General features: G+C 46.3%; 1 protein-coding gene across 2 annotated transcripts in view; it reads right to left on the bottom strand.

The window, feature by feature from the left end:
* Positions 1–1,996: 1,996 nt before the first annotated feature.
* Positions 1,997–15,553, bottom strand: part of PRKCH (protein kinase C eta) — a 112,997-nt gene continuing 99,440 nt past the window's right edge. For both annotated transcript variants that reach the window (XM_060271345.1, XM_060271350.1), the window contains exons 11-14: positions 15,057–15,195; positions 12,010–12,198; positions 5,104–5,247; positions 1,997–3,990 (exon numbers count right to left, since the gene is read on the bottom strand). In XM_060271345.1, the coding sequence (XP_060127328.1) occupies positions 3,844–3,990; positions 5,104–5,247; positions 12,010–12,198; positions 15,057–15,195 (619 nt within the window). In that variant the 3' untranslated portion in view covers positions 1,997–3,843. The remainder of the gene's footprint in view (positions 3,991–5,103; positions 5,248–12,009; positions 12,199–15,056; positions 15,196–15,553) is intronic.

Below are 15,553 nucleotides of genomic sequence, written 5' to 3'. Positions count from 1 at the left end.
TAAGGGCAATGTTGCTGCTTGTTGCGGTTCCTCCTCCCCCATCCCCACCCCACACTTTCTGGCATGGTTGCAAACTCACAAAGGAAATTTCCAGATGAGACTCTTCTGGGCTTGCAAAGATGGAGAAAGGGCTTGCCCTAGCGCTGGACGTTTGCAAGGAAGCGGTTGGTTCTAACTGGGCTCCTTGGACACCTGGAAGTACTTAGCGTGGTACATGAGCACATATTTTTGAAGTACCGCAGGATGGGACATGCTTAAATTTGCACAGTGGTGGCAGGACAGGGGAGCGGGGAGAGAAGCCAATGCTCTGTTAAAAAAACGCAAGAACATTACGCTGCCACCTCACAAACCCACATTCAGCAGCATTTTAGTGCCAGTGGTGAAATAATTCAGCAGCATTTCTGGTTGAATACAGACTTCCACCGGCTGAGCCATTCACTTACCACAGGTGCCTGCAACCATATACACATCCCCTCCAACATTTCTCTGATGAAAATAGGGACATCCCATTCCATAATGAATTTTTTTTTTTTTACGATTTATACCCCACACATCTTACTGGGTTGCCCCAGCCACTCTGGGCGGCTTCCAACATACATGTATATAAAAACATAATAAATCATCATCATCATCATCATCATCATCATCATCATTATTATTAAACCTTCCCTATACAGGATTGCCTTCAGATGGCTTGTGGGGGGGGGGGTCACATAACTCCATACCCTCCAACCTTTCTCCAATGAAAATAGGAAAAGTGGGACATTAAGGGATCAAATCAGAAACCATAGAATCATAGAATCATAGAGTTGGAAGAGACCACAAGGGCCATCCAGTCCAACCCCCTGCCAAGCAGGAAACACCATCAAAGCATTCTTGACATATGCCTGTCAAGCCTCTGCTTAAAGACCTCCAAAGAAGGAGACTCCACCACACTTCTTGGCAGCAAATTCCACTGTCGAACAGCTCTTACTGTCAGGAAGTTCTCTAAATCGGGGACGTCCCTGGAAAATAGGGACATTTGGAGGGTCTGTATACGGGACAGGAATAGCGAACCTCTTGCCCTCTAGATGTTGTTGGGCTCCAGCTCCCATCAGCCTCAGACAGCATGGCCAATAGCGAGGGAGGATGGGAGTTGTAGTCCATGAAATCCAGAGGGTGCCATGTTGGCTACCCTCGCTCAATCAGAAATCCGGGGATGAAGGCAAGCAGGTGCCATTCTCCTTCATCACTTGCTGGGCTTATGCCAAGTCGAGCAACCCGAAGATGTATCAAGGAAACCAGGCATATCGCGATGGGTTACCTCTTGGCAAATGCCACACCCAGGGTGGTTCGCAGTGATGCAGCAGAAGCCATATGCTGGGAGTCTGGTGGCAAGGAGCATGGTTTTGATGGCATGATAAGCTGGCTAAAGTCATGGTGCGCAAATAAATGAATGAATAAATAAATAAATAAATAAATAAATAGGACTTTCCTGGCTCAGGGCTGCTGCCCAAGCCAGGGAAGGTGGCCTTTGATTGACCAGCGGCAAGGGGCACCTTCTCCCTGGCTCTGCCACTCTGCCATGCATTTGCGCCTCCTCCTGGCCCTTGCACTCTGTGTCCAGCTGCTGCTTCCATGCGCTGTGGCTCCCCTCTGGCAGGCAGGCATGCAGGCAGGCTTGGGATAGGGGAAGCGGCCCACGGACAATTTCCAAGTTGCCTCTCTCTCTTCCCAGCGCACCCTCTCTATTAAAGTGGGGTGCTCCCCACTATACCATACCTGCCAAGTTGCTGTCGGAGAAATAAGGGACCGGCCGGAAGTAGAAGACCGGAAGTAGTGCTGCCGCCATTTTGGAACTGGGCGGAGCATGCTCAGAAGTGACTTTTGATGCTGCTTTGCCCAGTTCCAAAATGGCCGCCGCACCAGAAGTCGCACTGCAGCCGTTTTGGAACTGGGCAGAGCAGCATCAAAAGTCGCTTCTGAGCATGCTCCGCCCAGTTCCAAAATGGCCGTTGCGCCAGAATAAACCGGGGGGAAACAAAATAAAATCCGTTTTTTCAGCTAGGAACAGCTGGAAAAACGGGGATTTCCCGGGGAATACGGGAGACTTGGCAGCTATGCACTATACACAATTTCACTTATGCATGTTGGGGCCCGGAATATAACCCACCCCCCTGCGTAAATTGGGGAGGGGGACACCTGTACTGAACACAGTCTGCTAGCCTAAATCAGTACCCCCACGTAACCCATATAAACTAACATTACTCATTAAAATAAATATACTTTTAATCAACTTAAGAACATAAGAAACCAAGAGGAACCCTGCAAGCCAATGTCCCATCTAGTCCATCATCCTGTTCTCAAACTAGCCAGCCAAGTGCCCACTGGAAGGTTGCAAGGGCCCCCCCAAACCAACACCCCCCCCCACTTCCGATTCCCTGCAACTGGTATAAAGAAGCACATTGGGAACTAAATAGTTGTGGCTTAAGAACCTTATCTTCCACTTGTGTAAAAGTCCCCTGCTTTGTCCCAAGATGAAGTTGTAAACTGGGTGCCTGGCAGAAAGGTCATCAGGCCACCAGTGGCGAAATAATTTGAGGGACCACCATTTTGACTTCAGTTGGGTTTTTTCTTCTGTTTTTAATGAGCCCTGAAGAAAACATCCATTTCTATTTCAAGGGAATCAGGGTAAAAAATCCTCTTTGAGGTAAAAGGCAGAGAGTACTTTACACAGTCTGTTTTAAACAGGAGAGGAAGCACGGAGGATGGGAGAAGGAAATGATTAGGAATCCCCAGATCATCTCAGTTATTTGACAAACACAGGAAATAAATTTCCTCTCTCATCTTATGGTTAATAAGGGCTCATCCAGGCTTTGTAGGCATGGGTCCAAGCAGGGTAATGTTTTTGTCCCAACAGTTTACCGGTGAATCACAACAAAAGTCAACTGGGTTTGCTGTGGATTATTGGGTTTTTCTCAGATTCAGCAGTTTCACCCCAACTCAGCAAGGAATATTCATTCTCTCCACCTCCTCCTCCTCTTCCTCCTCTCTCTCTCTCTTTCTCAGAGCAGATATGAAAACATGTTTAATCCTCCTTTTACTTGACAGGACGCACGTGATGGAAACGAGGACAGTACAATCCCATCCAGAGCCACCACTAGCATACAACAAATCAGAACTGGGCCTGGATCTGGGCCCATATACCGTGGAAGACTTCCTTACCTCAATGATATTTTGTTTAAAAATGATTTTGACAATCTGTGCAATGAAATATCTCTTCAAATGGAAGCCTGAAACATTCCAGAGACCCATTTTTGCCCACGAGGGATCTACAGCATTCTTCCTCGGAGGAAGAACAGTATACAGTACTATATGAATTCTTTAACCAAGGTAATGCCATGGATAACGTTTTTCTGGATGAAGTTTGACCCAGTCATTGGCTTCCCCTCTTTTTGTTACCCCTGTTTTGTGGAAGGTGCTTTGCAGGGTGTATAAAAACTTGGCCAGGCTCAGGGTTATTTCACCCTTCTGGTGACTCTCCAGACACACTGCAAAGTCGAATTTCCCAGCCAGCTGTCCCAAGTCAATGAGGTCAAATAATTTCTTCTTCCCACATCCACACCATCCATTTACCGAAGGAGATTCGTTGCCCTGCTATAAATATTTGTTCTTGCTGCTTCAAAAATTCCAGGACGGTCCTTCTGCTCCGATATTAAACTAACAGTACTTCTCTTGTCTGTGAGGCATTAATATTGGGCTGTCGAGTTTCGATCTCCCAGCTGGACAAATTTTCAGGGAAGCCTAAATGGCCTCTGTTCCTCTTTTTCAGGAGGAAAGGCCCGTTGGCACCCCCAAACGTGGCTAAGACTCCAGTTCTGGATCTGTGTAAGAAAAGTTTTTAAATTCATCTTGGTTGATCATAGAAAGAATTCCTTCTTCAATGGGAGTTAATATTGGCTCCTCTTTTAAAAATTCGGGATCAAAGTTGCTCACATCTTCTTTCGATTTCTGTCATGTGCAAATATAAAACAAATATATTAGGTTTTCGTTCTCTTTCCCCTCCCACCCCCCACCTATTAACAAGGGTGACATTGGTTGCTCAGTATTTTGAGGATTTTGAAAAATCGGGATTTTAATTTTCTTAAAACTGGGCAGAATCCTGACTAAGTTTGTTACATCACACTAAGTACTTACACCACACAGAAATCAGTGTGAAAAGGTAGTTAACACAGTGATTTCTATAGGACCTAAGTGTGACTACTTTTCACGAAGAGTCGGACACGACTAAACGACTAAACAACAAAACAGTGACTACTTTAAGCCTGGGTCCAATCTGTTAGGCTTATATATTAGAAATTAGCTGTACTCAGCTTTTCTGTTAAAAGCACCCCAAAAGTGGATTACAGAAATGGCTGCGTACACACCAGACATTTAAACCACATTTGAAAGACATTCCTCCCAAAGGATCCTGGGAACTGTAGTTTTTTTTTAAAAAAAAGAGTGTTGGAATACTAGCTCTATGATAGGTAAACAACAGTTCTGAAAATTTTGGCGTGTGTTTTAAATGTATAGTGTGTACTCAGCCCCCCAAAACCAACAACCATCTAGTCAAAATATTACATGAAAGGCTTATCCCAGGAAAACAACATGCTAGCCTGGTTTGCACATAATGCTAAACCATGGTTTTCTTAACAAGTTGTCCCACAGACTATCAAACAATTCTTGTTTCTCCAATGTTTGTTTTGTCTCTTGGTGATGGGAAGGGTTGATCCAGCAAACCATGGTTAACTGAGGGTGCTGGATTCACACGTAACACCCAAGGTTTGTAAACAAACACTAGTTTCAGACTGGTTTGCTGGCAGCAAACAAAGCATTGTTAAGCTACCGAGCAGGGTTCACCAATAACTTTAAGCCACCGTTTAATAACCTACAGTTCAGTAAACTATGGTTTGGTGTTAAGAGCAAACCAGGTCATTGATGTGAATGTGGTTACGCTTTGCATGCAGAAGGTACCAGGTTCAATCCTTAGCTACCAGGGATTGAATCCAGGGAACTTTTTCATGTAATGCATGGTATCTACTTCCGAGTACGTGCACACTTGACAGAATTCTAATCACTCACAATTCGAGGCCGGTAAGGCGGCTCTATCTGACGCTGGTTCAGCAGATCCCAATCCAATTCCTTAAAATATGGGTGCAATAGGATAGCATTCTCTCCACCCAAGGCACTGCTGCCTAGGCGCATTTTGGGGTTCTTGGTCATGAACTGCAAAAAGAAGAAGAGAGGATTAGCAAGGAAGAAAGTGATGCTCTTAGCCATCCACTATCAGGTCCTATTAATTAGGGACATGGGAAGCTGCCGTATCTTTGGTCCATGTGTTCAGAAGTGCCTGCTCTGAATGGCAATGAATCTCCAGAAATTCTGACAGGGGTCTTTCCCTTGCTTATCTGGAGATGCTGGGGGAAGCCCTGTTGACATCAAAGAGTGGCAGGGCCTTCTGGGTGGTGGCTCCCCATTTGTGGAATGCCCTGCCTGTTCCCCCCCCTCACATTTAGAGTTCAGGAGGAATTAAAAACCATTGCTGTTTGCCAAGACATTTGACGACCAATAGATACCGTTTCTGAACCAAATTAAATACTTCTGTTATTAGAATCATAGGAGTAACAATAACAATAATTTATTATTTATACCCCGCCCATCTGGCTGGGCCTCCCCAGCCACTCTTGGCAGCTTCTAACAGATTAAAATACAATAATCTATTAAACATTAAAAGCTTCCCTAAACAGGGCTGCCTTCAGATGTCTTCTAAAAGCCTGGTACTTGTTTTTCTCTTTGACATCTAATGGGAGGGCGTTCCACAGGGCGGGTGCCACTACCAAGAAGGCCCTCTGCCTGGTTCCCTGTAGCTTTGCTTCTCGCAGTGAGGGAACTGCCAGAAGGCCCTCAGCACTGGAGTGTAGAGTGGGAAGGTACACCAAGGGTAATCTAGTCCAACCCTCTGCTTGTAATCACTTTAAGCCAGTGGGCGGGGAGCCTTTTCCAGCTGGAGACCTGCTTTTCCTTCTAGGCTCAATGGCCACTCCCGTGCAAGTTGTGGGCAGGGCAAGATGCAAAAGTTGGCAGAGCAATGAATGTTAATTTTGCCCTTGTACAGAAGGCTGGTTTCCACACAGGCTCCTCTCTGCCCTCCACCCAGGCAAGCAAGAGACGTTAAGAGAGTTCAAGGACACATTCCAGCCAGGCAAATACAGCGAAGGAGGGTGCAGACCAGGGCTGCTGAGGTGGTGTGGCCTGGGGAGAAGGGTGTGTGGCCTGAGAAGGATCCCGAGGGCCAGATAGGGAGGTATGGAGAGCCACATTTTGCCCCTGAGCCCGAGCTTCTGCAAAAAATTCAGGATACTGTAGGTATGTATGCTGGGTCTGATGCTGGTTTAATGACATTGGTGAAAAGTTTCCTGGTGCCTTGTAAATAAATTCGCAAATTGTGTGTGTGGGAAGCTAGCTTCCCTTGCTGCCCTCAGCAAAGAGCTGTAAATTCCTCGTTACAAAAGCAGTGACGACAAAAGGAGGAGAGATGAGCCAGAATCTGCCACCTAATTGCCCTTGTAAAATAAAGAAGGAGGAGAAATATCTGGGAGAGATAGTCATTAAATGAATGGCCGGAAAGAATGAGGGATGAATTAGATCAGAAGGGAAGAGAAAGGCAGGAGAAGGGGAGAAGAGAGGTTCGCTCTAACATCCATTGGCCTTTAAACAAAGAGAGAATAGTTATTCAAACAGAGCAATTACTCTAATTAAGACTTCCTTCCATGTTGCCCCAGGACTGGAGGCTGAATGTCCTGTAAGCAATTCCATCAGATTATTATGCAAGGAAAATGGGTGGAGAGAAGCAGGGAAAATTGCTGTTCATTGTGTGCTTTGCTTGTGGTTGGAAAATAAGACAGATAAACTGGAGCAGACTGGAGTCAGACCTGGGGTTCCGTTTCTGCTGAAAAATGTACCAGGTGCCCTAAGACAAGTTGCCATCTCTCAGCCTAGACCACCTCGCTCTCCAAAATACAAAAGAGCTCTCTCCAAAATTCAGGACGTGAACTTTGCAGCAGCAACAGCTCACACCAGAAATTCCCATCTGCAGCCCAGAGCATAAACTTTGCCCCTTGTGAGTCAGTGAGAACTCTCCTTTTTGACACTGTAAACCACAGACTGATTTTATCTCCTTCCTGGCACCTTTTCCTGTTGAGAAATACCTAATCACACTCCCTTTAGTGTGTCTGTTCTGCCAAGCAGACACCCCTTACTAGTTTCAAAAGGTTGCTGTTTTACCACTCGGCTTGGGAGCAGTGTAAATAAGCTAAGCAGATGGTTAACAGCCCAATTCTGCACCGGTCTACTGAGTTGTAATTCCCACTAAGTTTAAATGTGAATTTCTCCCAGCTAAATTTGGCTTATGCCCTCAGAAAGGACGCCCTTGCCTGAAAACGTCATGCAATTTCCCCCCAGTTAAAAAAAAGTTTAAAGACTTTGAGGTCACTTTTAGAGGTGCCTATCACAAAAGCCCTCCGATTTATTTTCCTGCAATTTGACAGGCTTTACACACTCTGGAGGGCCCAGCCTACAAATTCCACCCACTTTTGTCAAAAAGGAAAAAGGTTATATCCATCTAGAATTCCCAGGAGTGGAGTGGGGATGACAAATTAGATTTGGACCCCCCAAACCAAACTGGCCAGCCACTAAATGAGTACGAGGTGCATCAGGCTGTTTTTACAAAGCCCTGAATTGAGGACCAAACCAAATCTTGGGGTCAGTGCATACCCTTCCCTTGCCTCTCATGACCCCGTCCCTGAAGTTGATTTGGATCAACCAGGAAGCACAGTCTGCTGTCCCTGGAAATCAGTTCCTGTCCTGGGAGCCGGAATGAGACAGGACAAATCCCAGATGGGCAATGAATGCACAGGAAGAACGCCAGCCTTTAAATGTCGCAACAGTGCCTAAGGATGAGGCTATAAAAGTCAGGTTCCCTTGCACTGCTCTTAACAGAGGAGCAACACAGCGAAGCAAACTGCAGAAGAGATGTAATGCCGAGCTCTGGAAATTCTGTGGACTCATGAATGCACCTTTGGGGGAAATTTGCAATTGCAGAAACACGTGTGTGCATCTAACGGCTGCAAAATGCAAGCTGGGCAGTGTTTTAAAGCCAAGGCAATTTTTTTGAAGGAGGGAAAAGCCCAAATATGTTGGGTATCCCCAAAGCAATGTTGGAAATCGAAATAGTGTGGCAGCAGCTACTCTTTGGAACTCCCCGCTGTTGCACAAAAGACAAGCACTTTCTTTATTTGTCTTTCTGATGCCTGTTGAAGACCTTCTACTTTCAACAAGCCCTCTAAGAGGAGATTTCTTTTATTCCAGACAGTCACCTGTGTTGAATTTCAATTGGTTTCTATATATTATTATGATTATGATTTCATTGTTTATACCCCCCCCCCCGACCGACCATCTGGTTGGGTTACAATTGGTTTTCATATATGCAGCTTTTTAAATACAGTTTTGCATTTTTTTAAAAAAGTTATATAGTGAAATTGTTTTGTGATGCTTCATGGGAACTAATTCCGAAGTTTAATCAATTGATCAACTAATCAGAAAATACCCTTTGGATTTGTCTGAAAGTATACTCCAATGCCTCTGCTTTAAAAAAATTAAGACATTTAAAATATTGACAGACATATACTGCTTCAGATTATTTTAAAAAGAAAAGAAAAGAAAAAAAGAATATTAAAGAAAAAGAAAAGAAATATATTAAAGCTTTTCTTTGTTTACAAGAGTACTTGCATTGTCTCTTTTTCGGGTTGTAGAGTCTTTTCTACAGATCAGTTACATTTTATGTGAAACATTAGTGTTGTGAACAGAATATTGTTGGGGAAGAAGGAGGGAAAATCTTAGAATTTTGAAGTGTCAGGCATAGCTCTAGTGGCTTTAGCCCAAACGTAGCAGAGTTTTCCTGCACAGCGCAGAAGCTAGTTGAGGTGGAAATGAGTAGTCGGCTAGATGCAGAATAACTATTTACAGGATTTATTAAAAGAAAATAAAAGCAACAGAGTTTCTGCATACAAAGCAAAGCAAAATAAATCCTCTCTGTCTCTCTCTCTCTCCAACCATACGCAGCACTCCTACTCCTAACACCCAACAAGAAACAACTGTGCTAGCATTCCTAGATAACAGAGTTCAGTGCTGGCCGTTAACCAATCAGAGAGTAGTTTCCAGGCCAGGCAGACCTTGGCTTTTTGCCAAGAGTAAATTGACACTGCCTTGAGTTAATTGTATGAAGCAAGAATCTGTAAGTTTCCCATGAGACCCAATTAACAGAAACTGAACAGAAAAGGTGGGGGAGAGAAGGGATAGGGGGTGGGGTGGTAAAACTTGCATTCTAACACACAACCTAGTGTGTGTGTTGGGGGGGTTGTGTCAGTATCCCTTCGGTAGGTTCTCTTTCTACTCGTTTGTTATATTTCCTTGGTAATGAAAGAGGTTGGGGAGCCCCAGAGTGTGGTTGGGTGTCTTTAGTTGGCTGCAGTATGATTTGTTTGTGTGTGATGGGAGGAGAGTGTTGTTGGGTTAAGTTAGCCTAGGGCTGCGGGTGGCGCTGTGGTCTAAACCACAGAGCCTAGGGCTTGCTGATCGGAAGGTCGGCAGTTCGAATCCCCGCTTCGGGGCGAGCTCCCGTTGTTCGGTCCCTGCTCCTGCCAACTTAGCAGTTCGAAAGCATGTCAAAGTGCAAGTAGATAAATAGGTACCGCTCCGGCGGGAAGGTTAACGGAGTTTCCGTGCGTTGCTCTGGTTCGCCAGAGCTGCTTAGTCCTGCTGGCCACATGACCCGGAAGCTGTCTGCGGCCAAACGCCGGCTCCCTCGGCCTATAGAGCGAGATTAGCGCACAATCCCAGAGTCGTCCGTGACTGGACCTGACGGTCAGGGGCACCTTTATTTTTACCTTTAGGGCTGCCCTATATCTTGATTTTACAGGACATGTCCTGGAATTTGTCTCAAAAATGGTGTCCTGGATTATTTTTCGGAAATTGGGCAAATGTCCTGGAAAATTGGCAGTGGGGGTTAAATTGTGCCGAAAATGCCTTTAAAAGCTCCAAAACCATGGGGGGGGGGGCAAGGGCGTACCCACCACGGAGCAAGTTAGGGCAGCTGCCCTACTCTAGAAGCAGGGCTGGTGGGCAGAGGCGGAGCACAGCCCGGCAGAGCGCGAGTTCGCCATTCCCGCCCACTTTGTGGCCCCTCCCCTTCCGTGCCTCGCGCTGGGCTCCGCCTCCGCCCACCAGCCCTGCTTCTAGGGAGGGGCACAGCCCGGCGGAGCGCGAGTTTGCCGTTCCCGCCCACTTTGTGGCCCCTCCCCTTCCGTGCCTTGGCCCCTCCCCTTGCCCCCCCTAGTTTTGATCCTGGGTACGCCCATGGGGGGGGTCTTTCTTTAAAAAAGCTCAACGCTTTTGGGGTGTCCTGGTTTTTACATTTTGAAATATGACAACCCTAAGTTGATTTAATATTGATTTGTAGGCTATCAGTGTTCAGATTCGCCAATCTAGTCCAGCATCCTGTTTTTACAGTGGATGTTTTTACAGTGGCCAGTGATTATTCTATTGTTTGGAAATGTTATTTGCCTTGGAAAGCTGACGATAAATTGTCCGTCAAAAACAAATAACTGAAGCCGGAGCAAGGGAGGGATTTTTGGATCCTTGCTCAGTTTTCCCCCTTGTGCATTATAGGTCACAGCCGCTTTCCTGCTGAAGAATGTTCTCAGGAATATTCCAGGAAGAGAAGTGACCTTCTAAGACTTCCACACCAAGAGGAATCTGGAGAAATTCAGATGGTTCCTAAGAGGAAACAGCTCTGCTGCCCAAGGGAAGGAGGAGGTTGCCTTCAAAGGAGCAGCAAACTTGGAACGGCAGACTTGTCTTTTGGAATATCTCAGTCGGTGGACCATAAGATTCTTAATCTCAGGGTTATGGGTTCGAGTCCCATGTTGGGCAAAAGATTCCTGCATTGCTGGGGGTTTGGACTAAGTGATCCTCTTGGTCCCTTCCAATTCTATGCTTCTGCTCCTGCCTCCCTGGCCCCACTCCCCCTTTGGGTAGCTGTGAGAGACAATACTTGTGAACTCAACATTTCATGAAAACAGTTATTGCCCAGTAGTGGCTTGTTCCCACTGGGACTGATAGGGCAAAAGGCAGGGAAGATCTGCATTAGGTGGAGGCAGAGGGAGAGGCAGTGACAGGCAGACAGCCACATCCTGGCCAGTTGTAAACAAGGAAGACTGAGACTGGTGGGACCATGTTCCATTCGCCCAGATGAACTATCAAAGGAGCAAAACGATGCAATTTTAAAGAATCAAAACAATGACAACACCTGAAAACATTTTAAAACAGCCATATATCCCCGCAGCTGATATTTCCAAGGTTGCCAGGAACAGTATCTTTCATAGAATCACAGAATCATAGAGAATTGTAGGGTTGGAAGGGAGCCTGAGGGTCATCTAGTCCAACCCCCTGCAATGCAGGAATCTCAGCTAACGCATCCCTGGCAGATGGCCATCCAACCTCTGCTTAAAAACCTCCAAGGAAGGAGAGTCCACCACCTCCCCAGGGAGTCTGTTCTGCTGCTGAACAGCTCTTACCGTCGGAAAGTTCTCCCTAATGTGTAGTCGGAATCTACTTTCCTGTCATTTGAATCCTACCCTCTGGAGCAGCAGAAAACCAGCTTGCTCCATCTTCCATGTGACAGCCCTTCAGATATTTGAAGGTGGCTGTTACATCACCTCTCTTCTCTTCAAGCAAAACCTCCCCAGCTCCCTCGACCGTTCCTCATCAGGCTTGGTTTCCAGACCCTTTGTCGTCTTGATTCTGCAAATGCCTGGGTGAACAGGGATAGTTTAAAATTCCTACCGACTCTTACTGTTTAGCAAAAGATGTAAGTCAGGGGGACGTGGTGCAAACAAGACAATCATGCCAAATGGAAGTGTATATACATACGGCCTTCAGAATTGAAACGGCATCTTCTGGGAGCCAAGACGGGTAGGAGATTTCATCCTTAAGGATGGCCTCAAAGAGGTCATCTTCGTTTTCAGCTTCGAAGGGAGCGTGGCCACAGAGCATCTCGTAGAGCAGCACTCCCATTGCCCACCAGTCGACGTCGGGACCATACAGCATCTCTTGTAAAATCTGCCGTAAGATGAGCAGGGGTCAAAATCAACAATGCTACCCAGTCATTCTTATTCCCTGCAATACGAGTGATGGCATATGTGTGAAAGAGGACCACAGACCAAAGCCCAGTGAGATTTCGTAATTGTTTCCAGAAGAGCAGCCAGGTTAGGCTCTTGCAGCAAAAGCAATCACAAGGAGTCAAGCCGAACCCAACAAATGTATTAGATTCATGGAATTGTAGAGTTGGAAGGGATCACAGGCACCAACTACTCCAACTGCCTGCAGTGCCCAATGTGGGACTCGAACCCACGACCCTGAGATTAAGAGTCCCATGCTCTACTGACTGAACTATGGAATAAGATTCCATAGATTCAAACCCACTTCTTCTGATGCAGGAAGTGAAATCTTGGCAGGTATGGAAAGGAGAAAACCGTAAGATGGGAGTTGAATGGCAAGCAGATCCAACAAGTTGCATTGGTAAATAAAGAAAGGTAAAGGTAAAGGACCCTTGACAGTTAAGACCAGTCACAGATGACTCTGGGGTTGCGGTGTTCATCTCACCGCAGATAGTTTTTCCGGGTCATGTGGCCAGCATGACTAAGCTGCTTCTGGTGCACCAGAGCAGCACACGGAAACGCCGTTTACCTTTCCGCCGGAGCGGTACCTATTTATCTACTTGCACTTTTTGGTGTGCTTTCGAACTACTAGGTTGGTAGGAGCTGGGACCAAGCAATGGGAGCTCACCCCGTCATGGGGATTCGAATCACCGACCTTCTGATCGGCAAGCCCAAGAGGCTCAGTGGTTTAGACTAGCTTAAATATATGTTCTACTCAGTGGTTTAGACTAGCTTAAATATATGTTCTACTTCTGCTTCATTGACTATGCAAAAGCCTTTGACTGTGTCGACCACAGCAAACTATGGCAAGTTCTTAAAGAAATGGGAGTGCCTGATCACCTCATCTGTCTCCTTAGAAATCTCTACGTGGGACAAGAAGCTACAGTTAGAACTGGATATGGAACAACTGATTGGTTCAAAATTGGGAAAGGAGTACGACAAGGTTGTATATTGTCTCCCTGCTTATTTAACTTATATGCAGAATTCATCATGCGAAAGGCTGGACTGGATGAATCCCAAGCTGGAATTAAGATTGCCGGAAGAAATATCAACAACCTCAGGTATGCAGATGACACACCCTTGATGGCAGAAAGTGAGGAGGAATTAAAGAACCTTTTAATGAGGGTGAAAGAGGAGAGCGCAAAATATGGTCTGAAGCTCAACATCAAAAAAACCAAGATCATGGTCACTGGTCCCATCACCTCCTGGCAAATAGAAAAGGAATAAATGGAGGCAGTGAGAGATTTTACTTTCTTGGGCTCCTTGATCACTGCAGATGGTGACAGCAGTCACGAAATTAAAAGACACCTGCTTCTTGGGAGAAAAGTAATGACAAACCTAGACAGCATCTTAAAAAGCAGAGACATCACCTTGCCTACAAAGGTCCGTATAGTTAAAGCTATGGTTTTCCCAGTAGTGATGTATGGAAGTGAGAGCTGGACCATAAAGAAGGCTGATCGCCGAAGAATTGATGCTTTTGAATTATGGTGCTGGAGGAGACTCTTGAGAGTCCCATGGACTGCAAGAAGATCAAACCTATCCATTCTTCAGGAAATCGGCCCTGAGTGCTCACTGGAAGGACAGATCGTGAAGCTGAGGCTCCAATACTTTGGCCACCTCATGAGAAGAGAATACTCCCTGGAAAAGACCCTGATGCTGGGAAAGATTGAGGGCACAAGGAGAAGGGGACGACAGAGGATGAGATGGTTGGACAGTGTTCTCGAAGCTACGGACATGAGTTTGACCAAACTGCGGGAGGCAGTGCAAGACAGGAGTGCCTGGCGTGCTATGGTCCATGGGGTCACGAAGAGTCGGACACGACTAAACGACTAAACAACAACAACAAAATATATGTTCCAGGATGCGGGTGGCGCTGTGGTCTAAACCACAGAGCCTAGGCTGCGCATCATCATGTGCTCAGAAACCAAGAGGAGCACTACAGATGCATGCGTGAACGATGAAAGAGCAAGTTTAACATGTGAACTGGCCCATGGAGGGGACATAAAGAAAACCCTGAAATGTTCAATGAGAATATCCTAGACTTGATCAAGAGGTAACTGCGCAAAATGGGGCACAGGGTGCATTTGATACAAATTCACACAGATACAGTCGTACCTTGGTTCTCGAACAGAATGCGTTCCGGGAGTCTGTCTGACTCCCGAAACCATTCGAAAACCAAGGCGCTGCTTCTGATTGGCTGCAGGAGCATTTTGCAGCCAATCGGAAGCCGCGACGGACATTCGGCTTCTGAAAATTGTTCTGAAACCAGAACACCCACTTCTGGGTTTCGATCGTTCAGGAGCCAATTAGTTCGGGAGCCAAGGCGTTTGAGATCCAAGGTACGACTGTACTGGTGGGGAACATACTGGCCCTCACTGAGGCATAACCATTGTGCAGGGTTTTCCCCCCACATCAGCTCATGCACTCCCATTTGCAGATGTTCATTACTCATGCACACTGCTTTATCTGCATGCAGTGAGCTTCTGGGGCATGCACAGAACCACTGTCCTGTTGGCAGTAGAACATCCAGACTGCATGCAGAAGAGTCTCACAGGTTTGAGGCAACTACATATGTAAACCCTGTGCAAGCATACTATCCAAACGCCTCGCAAATATTGTGCAAATATTTCTAATTTGGAATCATTTATTCTGCCACATAACCTGGCCTAGCTTGGTTTCTGCACTGCCGAGCCTAGCCTGGTGGGGAAATGCAGGGTTTGAGAAAGCAGGGGTCCTGCCCAGGCGACATCTTTCCTGTACCTCTGGGGCGATGTAGTCAGGTGTTCCACAGAAGGTCGCCGTGGTGACCCCGTCGCGGATTCCTTCTTTGCACATCCCAAAGTCGGCCAGCTTGCAATGGCCCTCGTGATCAAGCAGCACGTTATCCAGCTTCAGATCCCTGCAACAGTGGAGACACACGTCAGTTTGCAGGTGGTAAATTGAGACAAAAAGGAAGCGCGACAACAAGTTGAAGATCAACACCAAAGAAAAAGGATATTTATGTATGCCGTCCAACATGCTACTGAGGAAGAGCGGAGGACAAGTACAAAATTGCGGGAGGCAGTGCAAGACAGGAGTGCCTGGCGTGCTATGGTCCATGGGGTCACGAAGAGTCAGACACGACTAAACAACTAAACAACAACAACTGTGGCCCGTGTTTTGTTAGCCCCAAAATGGAAAACGAGCAAGGTCCCAACCAAAGAAGAATGGCAACTTGAGCTGACGGAATATGTGCAGCTTGCAGACTTAACATACAG

The sequence above is a fragment of the Zootoca vivipara genome, chromosome 1, assembly GCF_963506605.1.
Source record: "Zootoca vivipara chromosome 1, rZooViv1.1, whole genome shotgun sequence".
Lineage (NCBI taxonomy): Eukaryota > Metazoa > Chordata > Lepidosauria > Squamata > Lacertidae > Zootoca > Zootoca vivipara.
The sequence above is the reverse complement of the archived record's forward strand: the minus strand, read 5'-3'. Positions and strand labels throughout refer to the sequence as shown.